Here is a 14,186-nt window from a genome sequence, read left to right as displayed (position 1 = left end):
CAAGTGCAAGAAGAGCTGCTGGAGAGGACGGTATGTGGGACATGCCAAAAAGGTGAACACCAATTAAGATCCCAAAGCAATAGGTATTCACAAGGGTGGCTGAATATGCTTAACGCCCTTTAGAAATCTGGACACATCTGAATGTGAAGAGAGAGGTTTCCCTTGCACTCACCCTTTGAATAGGCCACAGCTGCCACCTGCACCTTTAGAGGTGAATTTTAAAAGCCTGGCACACATATTAATTAGGGGTGCGCGAAGAAGTCAGGCTCATGTATGCTAAGCGGATATTAAAAGCCACTGAGATACATGCATATCTCTCACAGTGTCCACATCTTGAAAGTTTTCAAAAAGGGGCAGGGCCTGGGCGTTAAATGGCGTGAACATAAGATGTGCACATAAACACTGACGCAACCTGGTGCACGCCAAGACCCCCTGCCACATAACTTTACTTCTGCTATGGATGATGTGTAAATTAAATAGGAAAGAAAACGGCAGATCTGCAGAGGTTTAAGGGTCAGGGACTAACTGAGGGGAGTGAAGGTTATTAAACTAGGGGGGTTTGGAGGAGCTATCTCTTAACTGGATGAACTGGTGATGAACTGGTAAAACTTGGAATAGCATCAGCAAGCACCTCTTTTAAAATCCCGATTTACATGGTAGAAGCGGCATTTGCGCGCACATCCACAAAAGTTGGCGCAGATGTGCACGTGGCCAGGCTATTTTGTAACACGTGTGCATATGTGCATGTATGTTATAAAATGGCCATATTCCTGGATGTAGGCCGACCTATGTGCGCAAATGTGCATACTAAGGGACAATCTCTTACACAAGCTTTCCTGCAGAAATTCCAGAATCAAGGGAATCATTGATCTAGCAGAGACACACTGTGAACTACAAACACCAATGCTCAAAGGTTCTCCAGGCACACACATACACCAATGATATAGAGAATTTTTGAGTTCGCAACTTAGTGCCCACCACTGCTTGGGAATAACTCTTCTTCAGCAGTCTAGCCCTTTCAAGGCCAAACCTTAAGACAAAATGGATCAGGATTCTCATGGAGAACCAGCTCCTGTCTCAGAAGGTCTCTGCGGAATGGAAGTTACAGCGGCGTGCTGTCAATCAGACACTGAAGATCTGCATACCACGGCCTCTGTGGACAGTCTGCGGCCACCAGAAGGACGAATCCTGGGTGATGGGCTCTCTTCTACAGCAACCTGCCAATCCTCGACTATGGGGTAAACTCATATAAGAGCTGGTCTGGTAGCCAGGACAAGGACATTGAGTCCTAGCATCTGATGATCTCACCTATGGCTGTAAAACCGCTGTACCTTTGCATTCTCGTGGCTCGCCATTAGATCTAAAAAAGGGTTGACCACAGTGAGAGACTATGAGCTGAAAAGCCTCATTTGTCAGCTCTCATTTTCCCAGGTCTAGGACATGATGGCTAAGATAATCTGCCAGAATGTTATCAATTCCCGCAACGTGAGATGCCAACAATGCCATTCTACCCACAGCAAGAAGACATCCATCTTCTGAGAAAACTGATGACTCCAAGTTCCTCCTTGATGATTTATGTAGACCACCGCCGTGGCATTGTCCTACATCACCTTCACAGCTCTCCCGCTCAGTCCGTTCACAAACTGCAGAAAAGCTATCTGAATCACTGGAGCCTCCAATTGATTGATGGACCAACCCATCTCCTCTGGGGACCACTGCCCCTGCCAATACCAGCACCCCCATCTTGAAGACTTGTATCCGTGGTGACCACTATCCAGTTGGGGTCTCCAGATCTGTCCTGTGGTGAGGTGATCCCGCTGCAGCCACCAGAGTAAACTCCTGCTTCACTGCAGACAGAAGAGTCAGTCTTATTGTATATTCCTGTGATTGAGGGTTCCATCATGACAGCAACATTCTCTGAAGCGGTTGCATATGTGCTTTGGCCCACAAAACTAACTCCAAGGTCGCCACCATGGAACCCAAGGTCTGCAAGTATGCCCACACCGTCAGCTGGTCCTCCAATCACAGGACTTTGATCTGTCCCCAAAGCTTCTGGAGACATTGTTCTGGTAGAAATACCTTGCCCTGGGTTGTACCGAAACGGGAGCTCAAGTAGTCTAGAGTTTGTGAGGGTTGTAAGCTACTCTTGGCCAGATTGACTACCTATTCGAGCTCTTGCGGTAATTGAACTACCCTGTATGACATGGTCCAACTCTCCTCCGCTGACTTGGCCCTGATTAACCAGTCGTCCAGATACAGATGGACCAGGACACCTTTCTTGCGTAATACGGCCGCCACTATCATCATTACCTTGGAAATGGTCCTGGGTGTTGTAGTGAAACTGGAGGCCTGAAGTAATGAAAGTTGAGCACTGTGAATAACAAAAATTGCTGTTACTTTCATTTGGGAATATGGAGATAAGCCTCCATCAATGAGAAACTCTCCTTTTTGTACCACTATGATCACAGACCGCAAAGTTTCCATCTTGAAATGGGTGATGTGGAGAAATCATTTGACCCCTTTTAGATCCAAATAGGGGTGAAACAACCCCTCCTTTTTGGGAATCATGAAATAGATGGAATAATAACCCGTACCTGCCTGGTCCTTCAGAACCGGGAACCACAGCTTCAAATACGATTAGCTGTGGTAGCATGGCATAAACAGCATCCCTCTTTTTGACAGAGTTGCACAGTGAAACCATAAATGCGCCTGTAACAGGTCGGTTAAATTCTAGGGCGCAGTCATTCCTGATCACGGCTAGAATCCTCTGATTGGAAATGATATGGGTCCACCTCTGATAAAACTTTGAAAGGGGTCTGCCTATCTCCAAGTAACAGAGGATGGAGCCCCAATACTTCACTGGGAGGAACAAGAGGCTCTGAAACCAGAGGTCTCATCCTTTCCAGGCTTCTTTTGGAGAAAGGACTGAGAATGAGACCTCCAACTCCAGGTTCTCCCCCCCCCCCCCCCCCCCACCGTTTGACTGAAACCATTGGGAGTCATGAAAACGCCCTCTAGGGAAGGAGGACCACAAAGCTGGTTTCTTGTCTTCTGGCAACCGAGGGATCACCCTATCTATTTGCCTTCTCCAACACCTCCCCAAACAACAGGCAACTCTTAAAAGGCAATTTAGTTAAGTTCAACTTAGAGGTGGTATAATTACGCAGCTAGAGCAAATGCCTAGCCACCATCACCGAGGCCACTTCTCAAGCAGCCGTGTGTCAGATCATAGCCCGCGTCCACTAAGAAGGCAGCTTCAGGTTCCCAGGAAGGCATATTGTCGTCCTGTCCTTCAGGATCTTCTTGGGTGAAGCACAACCCTGTATGCGCCACAATGCAACAACATGCGGTGATCTGAAAATTCATGACCATAGCTTTGTAAGCTTGTTTCAGGATAGCCTTGATTCGCCGGTCCTGAGCATCCTTTAACTGGAATGGTGGTCTCTTAGATATGGAGCACACCAGTGCATCCACTTTAGGAAAATGAAACTGTTACCCTTGCCCAAAGGTCTAAAGGATATATCTCTGCCAAGGACCGTCCCTTTTAAAAATTTGCCTCTGGTGCACCCCATTCCAAATTAATCAGTTCCTTTACTGCCTCATGGAGGAAGAAAAAGCATGTCACTTTCCACGAACTGACCATAATTGGGTCCTTTTTATGAGGCAACTGGCTTTCCTCATCCAACCCTAACATCTGCAGGGACTGAGCTATCCACCCAGGCAGATCATCCCGATGGAAGAGTCTGAACCTCCACATCCGGAAGAATCTCACCCTCCTCCAAGGTAGGCTCCTCTGAGCCCACAGGATCAGGCTGAACATCATCCAAGGAGTCCTCAGACACATCTGGTTCCTCCTCAGCTACCTCCCATTCCTCCTTGCCCCCTTTCCATGCCTTGTGCTGCAGCGGAGGAGGGTAGCTGAACGCATTCGGCTCTTCAAGAAGGACTGTCCCAGTGGGAGAATTCTCTTGGCCCCCACCCGCAGCACATCCTGGGCTCTACAAAAGGTCTGTAGATCTTTAAAAAACTCCACCCAGGAAAGGGCAAATAAATCCATGCCCAGTAGTAAGGGGGTAGGTAAGGTCACTTCCAAGTCAGAACCCAAAGCTTCCAGAGGGCCCAGCAACAAAGAAGACGGCTAAGATTCTCTGCACCCAAGACCTCAGGCAACTAACTCTCCCCATGGGGGTCTACTTCCTCGGTGGCCTCCGACTGAGACCCTTCCATTGGAACAAAGTCCTTCGAGGCCAACTCCCCCTTTGCCGAATCACATTTGGTGCACAAGCTGAGGGAGGGATTCAGCTGCATAGCCACATGTGGCAGCCCCTGTAGAGTGGAAGCCGATTCATGTACTGTTCTCTCGGCGCCATCTTTCCTTCACCATGCGGTTGCAGCAGTACATGGTTCTCTCAGCAGCCTAGCTGCTGCATTGCACATGCCACAAAAGGAAGGTTCCTGACTCTCCCCGTCGGCTCAAAAACACTTCCCCACCAGAAAAGGGTCTGTACTGCTGTTGCTACTCAGCACGAGTGTATTCAGCCATGCAGCTTTTTTTTTTTAAGTGAAGGTTCCGTTTCTGCTGAAGGTACTCCTGCCTAACCAGACTAATAAAGTCCCTGGCCTACCCGATGCCAATGGAACCTAGGGACCAAGGGGAAAGCAAAATTGCTTACCTTGTAATAGGTGTTATCCCAGGACAGCAGGATGTAGTCCTCACATATGGGTGACATCACTGGATAGAGTCCTATCACAGAAAACATTCTGTCAAAGTTTCTAGAAACTTTTGACTGGCACACTGAGCCCACTGAGCATGCCCATCATGCCATGATCCCTCGAGCCACAGGGGTCTCCCTTCAGTCTCCTGTATAGCAATAAGCGTTAGCAAAAATAAAATAATAAAACGTGTTGGACCCAACTCCGCGGGGTGGTGGGTGGGTTTTGTGAGGACTACATCCTGCTGTCCTGGGATAACACCTATTACAAGGTAAGCAATTTTGCTTTATCCCAGGACAATCAGGATGCTAGTCCTCACATATGGGTGATTAGCAAGCTACAGGCTGAGTCATTTTGTAGTGGACCAACAGCAACAACTTGTGCAACGGGCACAACAACTGGGATACGGTTGGAAAAATTGAGGCAGCCTAAAATCACAGCAGGTTGGATGTAGAAGGAGTTGGGATTTTGCTAGAAATAAGTTCTTTAAACAGATTGTCCGTAGGCTGAATCTTGTCGTCCTTCTTTGTCCAAAAAGTAATGAGCTGCAAAGGTGTGAAGAGAACTCCATGTTGCAGCTTTACATATGTCAGCTATTGGCACTGAACGATAGTGTGCTACTGAGGTTGACATCGCTCTTACTGAGTGCTCCTTTACTCGCCCATGGAGAGGAAGGCCTGCTTTTTCATAGCAGAACTCTATACAATCTGCATGTCAGTTGGAGAGAGTTTGCTTGCCCACTGCTTTACCCGGTTTGTTTGGATCAAAAGAAACAAAGAGTTGACTGGATTTCCTACGGACTGCGGTGCGATCTAGGTAATATGCAAGTGCACGTTTACAGTCAAGGTGTGCAAAACCCTCTCACCTTGGTGAGAGTGAGGTCTTGGGAAGAATGTTGGCAAGAGTATGGACTGATTCAAATGGAATTCCGTAACTACCTTGGGAAGGAATTTTAGGTGTGTACGGAGTACCACTCAATCATGTAGGAATTTTGTATAGGGTGAGTATGTGACAAGTGCTTGAAACTCACTAACCCTTCTAGCAGATGTAATGGCTATTAGGAATATAGACTTCCATGTAAGAAATTTAATATCGCAGGAATTCATGGGTTCAAAAGGAGAACGCATGAGCCTTGTTAGTACCACATTAAGGTCCCATTCTGTGACTGGTGGCCATATAGGGGGTTTTAGATGAATTAAACCTCTCATAAACCTATTTCCAGAGGTTACGCTGATACTGCGTCATATAAAGCTGATATGATGCTATCCTGGAAACAAGCATTGAGCCTTGAAAGACTTTTCTGCCTAGGGTATCCAGAACTTTTGTTCCTTGCCAGGTGGGGTTGATGAATGAGGGCGTATTCTCTTTGATTTTTTCTGGGCGGATTCTACCACCACAGATTGGTATGGAAGTTGGGCCCTCTGATACCCGCAAATGTACTGTACCAGTTAAGTGGTATCCATCCTTTTGTAAACTGGTGGTACTGAGCATGGGTGTTTCCACAACCTGTGTTGTAGGTCTACTAGGACTTCATGTACTGGAATTTCTAGTACCTCCTTAGGAGGGTCCACAAACTGTAGAACCTCTAAGATCTTTTGTCTGGTATCTTCTTCTGACACTAGTTTAAAAGGAATAGTGTCAGCCATCTCCTTTACAAAACTGGTAAAACATAAGTCCTCTGGGGGTGACTTTTTTCTGTCTTCAGATGGGGACGGCTCAGATAAGATGTCCTCTGAAGATGTGTCAGTGTCCCGGTCTTCCCAAGAGTCCAATGGAGGGCGTCTTGGAGGAAAAACATGAGGAGGCATCAATGGTATCAGTGGCTTTTGTGGGGAAAAGAATGGTATTGACGGAGAGACTGGGATTCTCAGTCGAGAAAGTCTGGAGGATCCCGGCTGGGGTTCAGAAGGTAGAGAAGCCCCTGAGGCATCATCATCACCAACTGAAATCGGAGTAATAGGCTGCACTGGAAGAGCTCCGATTAGGGCATCGAGCTTCGACATCAGTGGCTGGAATATTGAAAAGTCCGGTACCGGCATCGGAGCAGGCATTGGTATCGGGGCCGGCGTCGGCGCTGGAACAGGCATCAGCATCGGTGAAGGCACCGGCATCAATGAGGGCACCGGCTTCAGTGACGGTACCGGCACGGGCATCGGCTCCAGCGGTGTCGATGGATGAAGATCCCGGAGAGCTTCTTTCACTGCCTGGCGGATAAATCCGTCCAGTTCCTCCCTGATAGCTGGTGAGTTAGAGCAGCTATAGGTGGTGGCAGAGAAGGCGTCATCGGCACTTCCACAGATCCCTGTGGTGGCTCGATGCCCAGCACCTTTGCAGGTGGGGAACGCCTCGGAGTAGAAGGTCTCGATGGCTCTTGCAGACGAGATCTCTTTGGCGATGGCTCTTGGCAACAGTAAGGCCTCTGGTGTCAACGTCCGTCGATGCCTATGACGATGCTTTTGTTAATGCTCCTTGGGTTTTTCAAGCCCGGATGCCGATTTCACCAATGCCACGGACGCAGTCGGTGATAGCCGGTCTCCGGCGCCGTCAGTGCGATGTTTGCGGACGACCAATCTTTTAGACGCTCCAGCTGGAGACGATTGAGTCGACGTCGACATTGATGGTATAAGCTGTATGTGGAAGAGATATTCCATCTTTTCTAGTCGGGCCCTCCTGCCCCTGGCGGTCATTTCAGCACATTGAGGGCAGGAAGAAGCATCGTGCGCCTCCCAGGCACAGAACACACTCGACATGTCGGTCAGTTATTGACATTGTGCGAGGGCATTTCAGGCATTTTTTGAAGCCCGTGGTCATGGTGAAGGCCGGACAGCCGTCGACGGACTTCTGACCAAAAATTACTTTAACCTAGATCGAAACGAGAAAAATTGTACTCACCGGCCGGTGGAGTAGGGAGAACCCCTATGTAGGGGATGAAATGAGAGATATTTTAAAACTTTTTTCTCTCAGAGTAGGTGTGAAGAATTCACACAGGGCTCCTTCACCGTGATACTAACTGCAGCGAGGAAAAACGAAGACTGAAGGGAGACCCCCTGTGGCTCGAGGGATCATGGAATGCTGGGCATGCTCAGTGGGCTCAGTGTGCCAGTCAAAAGTTTCTAGAAACTGTGACAGAAAGTTTTCCGTGATAGGGCTCCATCCAGTGACATCACCCATATGTGAGGACTAGCATCCTGCTTGTCCTGGGATAACATAGATACCACCCTAAGGAGGGGTGAAAGAAGGTAAAAGAGAGGAGAACCAGAACTGAGCCCAGAGCTTCTTTATGTACCCTGGAAGTGAAACCTCTGCCACCCAAGGGAGAGACCTAACCGCCTTCACCTGTGGGCTCCCCTTCAAACTCTCCAAATTTTTTTCGCTGGGCATTCAACTGAGGCCTACACCAACCAGCAAGTATGCATGTCCACCATCTACTGGAGATGGAGAATATTGGCAGGATGATGTCAGTGCAGTGCTATATGAGTGTGACATCAGCGAGTCAGTTGATCTCAGTCTCCATCTGTCTGTTGGCATGCATAACCCACTTGTGTGGTTTGGCCTACATAAGAACATATACATAAGAACATAAGATATGCCATAATGGGTCAGACCAAGGGTCCATCAAGCCCAGCATCCTGTTTCCAAAAATGGCCAATGCAAGTCACAGGTACCTGGCAAGTACCCAAACATTAAACATATCACAAGCTACTATTGCTTATTAATTACCTTCATAGCAGTTTATGGATTTATCCTCTAGGAACGTATCCAAACCTTTTTCAAACCCAGTTACACTAACTTCTGTAACCACATCTCTGGCAATGAATTCCAAAGCTTAACTATGCTCTAGGTGAAAAAGAATTTTCTTTGATTTGTTTTAAATGAGCTACTTTCTAACTTCATGGCGTGCCTCCTGGTCCTTCTATTATCTGAGAGAGTAAATAACCAATTTACATTAACTTGTTCAAGTCCATTCATGATTTTGTAGACTTCTATCATATCCCCCCTCAGTCATCTCTTCTCCAAACTGAACAGCCCTAACTTCTTTAGCCTTTCCTCATAGGGCAGCCGTTCCATGCCCCTTATCATTTTGGCCGCCCTTCTCTGCATTTTTTCCAGTGCAGCTATATCCTTTTTGAGATGTGGTGACCAGAACTGCACACAGTATTCAAGGTGCAGTCTCACCATGGAGCAATACAGAGGTATTATGACATCCCTTATTTTCCATTCCCTTCTTAATAATTCCTAACATTGTTTGCTTTTTTGATTGCCACAGCATACTGGGCCAATGATTTCAATGTATTATCCACTATGACGCCTAGATCTCTTTCCTGGGTGGCCTGCCTGAATGTAGAGGAAATAAATATTTAGCATAAATTCCAAACTACCTGTGTACTCACCAAAGCCAGAAAGACCACAAGCCTAGCCAGCTCAATGGCCCGTCCATTTACAGCTTTACTAGCCATGAAGGTGAAGCAGATGCTGTTCCCACTCAGGATAAGGAGTCGGGCATTATTCTCTAGGAGCCACTCACGAGGAACCACTGTCATCGCAGAACACAAGCAAGAGTTATTTCACTACTGCACAGAATGCAATGCAGTCGACTAAATGTATGTGTTATATGTATGTCAGTACTGATATTCTGTGTATTGCTGCCTACCTAGTCAAGCTTTGGCCCCAATTTAAACTTTTCACTTTTGCCATTTCTATCCTTCAAGGATAGCTTATAACATCTTCATTCCTTTGTATCTTGTTGTATCTCTTTGTGGTTCTGTTGTTACTAACCATGCTACTGCTCCTCTGTAGCACATGTGTATTTTCCAGCTACTGGCTCTCATTTACTGGAACAATTACTACAGCCAAACCTTTATCAACCTTTCCATAAGTTCTACACTCCCCTTCTTCACCTAACATAATACATTCAGCTTCATTTTATCTTTCCCTGGCTTTATGGTCTAGTGATTAGTTTTGCAAATTATACTCATTCTGTAGAGACATTTTGGTACACTATAAGTTCTAAGTACATAATAAGAAAATTAAGAAGTACTTTGTAAGTACAGAAACATATATCAACAGACACAAATCATATTTTACTTATTATGTGTTTATCTCAGTTACTCATTGCAGATCATTTGTCTCTGTCAGCAAGCCCTGAATGGTGGAGATAACCAAGCACATGCTGTACCTGACAATTCATCCACCAAGCTGATGACATCATCTGCTGTCCACTCCTTGGCTTCTATATCATACAGTAATTTAATGGCATCTGCCAATCCCTTCAGACTGGTCTCATCTGCTGCCCCTTCTGTCATCTTTGGCCATGCTACCTGTCCTGAACAGTTTTCATCACAATAAAAAGAGCAAGGCAGAATAGTTACTCAAAACAATAGGCCTTATATCCATGTCTAAATCATGATTCTGCAAAGGTCTTCAAGCTTACAAGAAGCAGCAAAAAACAATTTAATTTATTCCATCCTTTCTGATGTCTTTCTTTGTGAAAGAACCATACCACAGCTCAGAGATTTAAAATCTAATGTAATAAATTTGAGAATGCAACAGCATTTCTAATGGAGGCAATAAGAAGTACTCCAAGAAAGGAGAAATTACTACTTACCTGATAATTTCCTTTCCTCTACGGAGGGTAGGCTAATCCACACCAGTGGGTTATGCACCTCTACCAGCAGATGGAGACAGAGTAAAGCTGACATCACAGACATATAGTCCTGCCCCGAAATCAGCCTGCCAGTATTCTCTGGAAAAGCCAAACTGTAGACTAACTGGTTATACAAGAACATAATTATTAGCGGTGAACCAGTCATGTTTTTACCCAGTCGGGAACACAGAGCTCAGACAAAAGCATTAACATGTACTAATCTCAGGGGCCAGTCATGTCACTTGCCAGTCCTGCATCACTCGCAAGAAGGGATGATCTAAAAGCAAATAGGCAGCCGAGGGCGGGTTGTGGATATGTTACACGTGCTGCCCGTGGCAGCCCCGCAGCGCGGCCCTCTCACCTTATAGAAATGAAACATAGAAATGACGGCAGAAGAAGACCAAACGGCCCATCCAATCTGCCCAGCGAGTTTTGCACTTTTTTTTTTTCTCATACTTATCTGTTACTCTTGGCTATTAGTAACCTTTTGGTTCTATTTCCCTTCCACCCCCACCATTAATGTAGAGAGCAGTGTTGGAATTGCATCTAAGTGAAATATCTAGCTTAATTAGTTACGGGTAGTAACCGCCGCAATAAGCAAGCTACACCCATGCTTATTTGTTTACCCAGACTATGTAATTCAGTCCTTGTTGGTTGTCTGTATATAGATCCACTTTTCTTCATTCCCCCTGTCATTGAAGCAGAGAGTTATGCTGGATATGCATTGAAAGTGAAGTATCAGACTTTCTTCCCTGCCTTGAAGCAGAGAGCTATGCTGGATATGCATTGAAAGTGAAGTATCAGGCTTATTTGGTTTAGGGTAGTAACCGCCGTAACAAGCAAGCTACTCTCCGCTTTTTTTGTGAATGCAAATCCTTTTTTCCTCATTTCTTCTTGCCGTTGAAGCTTAGAGCAACGTTGGAGTCGCATTAACCGTGTGTATGTTTATTGAATAAGGGTATTATCTCCATGTAGTAGCCGTCATTCCCGCGAGCCACCCACTCTTCATTCACGTCCTCTAGACTTTATGGATCCACAGTGAAGAAATACTTCCTGACATTGGTTCTGAGTCTTCCTCCCTGGAGCTTCAAATCGTGACCCCTGGTTCTGCTGATTTTTTTCTGACGGAAAAGGTTTGTCTGTATCATATCACCTCTGCTTCTCCTTTCCTCCAGGGTGTACATATTTAGATTCTTCAATCTCTCCTCATAAGTCATTTTATGAAGACCATCCACCTTTTTGGTCGCCCTTCTCTGGACCGCCTCCATCTTGTCTCTGTCTCTTTGGAGATACGGTCTCCAGAACTGAAAACAGTACTCCAGATGAGGCCTCACCAAGGACCTGTACAAGGGGATAATTACTTCCCTTTTCTTACTCGATATTCCTCTCTCTATGCAGCCCAGCATGCTTCTGGCTTTAGCTATCGCCTTGTCACATTGTTTCGCTGACTTCAGATCATTAGACACTATCACCCCAAGGTCTTTCTCCTGCTCCGTGCACATCACCCTTTCTCCCCCCCATCGAATATAGTTCATTCGGATTTCTACTCCCCATATGCATGACTTTGCACTTCTTGGCATTGAATCTCAGCTGCCATATCTTCGACCACTCTTCCAGCTTCCTTAAATCCCATCTCATTCTCTCCACTCCTTCCGGCGTGTCCACTCTGTTGCAGATCTTAGTGTCATCCGCAAAAAGACAAACCTTACCTTCTATCCCGTCCGCAATGTCGCTCACAAAGATATTGAACAGGACCGGTCCCAACACCGATCCTTGCGGTACACCACTTAAAACCGCTCTTTCTTCAGAGAAAGTTCCATTTACCATCACACATTGTCTTCTGTCCGTCAACCAGTTTGCAATCCAGGCCACCACCTTGGCACTCACTCCTAAGCTTCTCATTTTATTCACCAGTCTCCTGTGCGGGACTGTATCAAAAGCTTTGCTGAAATCCAAGTAGATGACATCTAGTGCTCTTTCTTGATCCAATTCCTTGGTTACCCAGTCAAAAAAGTCAATCAGATTTGTCTGACAGGATCTTCCCCTGGTGAATCCATGCTGCCTCTGGTCCAGCAATTCTCCCGATTGTAGATAGTTCACTATTCTCTCTTTCAACAGTGACTCCATTACTTTTCCCACCACCGAAGTGAGGCTAACTGGTTTGTAGTTACCCGCCTCTTCTCTGTTCCCACTCTTGTGAAGTGGGACACCACCGCTCTTCTCCAATCACTCAGCACCACTCCCGTTTCTAGGGATCTATTGAACAGGTCACACAGCGGACCCGCCAGCACATCTCTGAACTCCCTCAGTATCCTGGGATGAACTTCATCAGGCCCCATGGCTTTGTCCACTTTCAGTTTCTCCAGCTCTTCCCATACATTTTCTACTGTAAATGGAGTTACATCTACTCCACTCCCCTCCAGTTTCTTGTTAACTAGTGACGGTCCTTCTCCAGGGTTCTCTTTAGTGAACACAGAACTGAAGTATTCGTTTAATATTTCTGCCATTTCTTCGTCTCTCTCCACACATTGATCCTTTCCACCTTTCAATTTCACTATACCACTTTGAACTTTCCTCTTTTCACTGATGTATCTGAAAAATGTTTTGTCACCTCTCTTTACCTCCTTGGCAATCCTCTCTTCCACTTGACATTTTGCCTTGATTAATTTCTTCGTCTCCCTCAGTTCTACCAGATATTCTTATTTGTGCTCCTCCCTTTGGGATCTTTTATATTTCTTGAATGCTGTTCTTTTACCCTTTATTTTGTCAGCCACCTCCTTTGAGAACCAGATAGGTTTCATTTTTCTTTTGCTTTTCTTTACTTTTCTAACATATAGATTAGTTGCCTTGGTAACTGCTCCTTTTAGATTGGTCCACTGTTGATCCACATCTCTCTCGTTCTCCCAGCCTTTTAGTTCTTCCTCCAGGTACTTCCCCATTTCATCAAAGTCCTTCTCAGACAGACTCAAGCTCCTGTCTCCTCTTCACTGGAGGCGGTGGGCCGCCAGCTCCGACCTCAGGTTCCCTCCAGTGCCTCCGGCCCTGCCATGCTACCCAGTGTTGCCAGCCAAGATGTCCCTGTTCGTCGGGCATCTCTGTGTGGCCCGCAGAGAGACGCCGCCATCAGCGCCGTGCCCCTTCCTAGGCGCGCTCGCATCAGTAATTCTTTTAAAGGGCCCGCAGTGGGAACCAGGCAGCAGGCCCAGTTGCTGACGTCAGACTCTTCAGCGTATAAAAGTTCAGGCCTCGCTCCATAGTGTTGCCTTTGCAACAGGTCTCCTTGTACTCGTTGCTGATCTGAGATTCATCTCTTCATTGTGTTCTGTTTCCTGTGGTTCTCGGTTCTTGTTTACCTTGTTCCTGTTTTGTCTGTGTTGGACTGACTCTTTGGATTTGACCTCCGCTACGCCTGACTACCCTTCAGCTTCTCTCCAGCCCCGGACCTCAGCTACGCATGACCAGCTTCTCTTCAATCCCTGACCTCCGATATGCCTGACTACTCTTTAGTTGCTCTCCAGCCCCGGACATCTGCTACACCTGACTACTCCAGCTTCTCTCCAGTCCCGGACCTCTGCTACACCTGACCACGTGTTACGACTGTCGCTGCCCGACGTCTCCACTCCGCCCTCCTTACCTCCTTGGCGACTCCTTCCGCGGTTGATGGACGTCTGGCTGCCATAGCGTCTGCCTGCCGTCCTCTCCAGCATCCCCGGTCCGGCTTGGGCGCTGCATCCCGCCATGCCGAACTACATTGGCTCCCAATAGAACAAAGAATACAATACAAAGTTCTATGTATAATCCATAAGCTAATACATGAGGAAAAAGCCGA

The 14,186-nt window shown here is 46.6% G+C and overlaps 1 protein-coding gene across 1 annotated transcript in view; it reads right to left on the bottom strand.

The window, feature by feature from the left end:
* The window catches only part of FBXO47 (F-box protein 47), a 530,190-nt gene that overhangs the window by 160,229 nt on the left and 355,775 nt on the right, over nucleotides 1–14,186 (bottom strand). Inside the window, exons 8-9 of the mRNA XM_029573146.1 lie at nucleotides 9,890–10,036; nucleotides 9,105–9,247 (exon numbers count right to left, since the gene is read on the bottom strand). Of these exons, the coding sequence (XP_029429006.1) occupies nucleotides 9,105–9,247; nucleotides 9,890–10,036 (290 nt within the window). The remainder of the gene's footprint in view (nucleotides 1–9,104; nucleotides 9,248–9,889; nucleotides 10,037–14,186) is intronic.

The sequence above is a fragment of the Rhinatrema bivittatum genome, chromosome 12 (genome assembly GCF_901001135.1).
Source record: "Rhinatrema bivittatum chromosome 12, aRhiBiv1.1, whole genome shotgun sequence".
Lineage (NCBI taxonomy): Eukaryota > Metazoa > Chordata > Amphibia > Gymnophiona > Rhinatrematidae > Rhinatrema > Rhinatrema bivittatum.
Note: the sequence above shows the minus strand (reverse complement) of the source record. Positions and strands in the feature narration are given on the sequence as shown.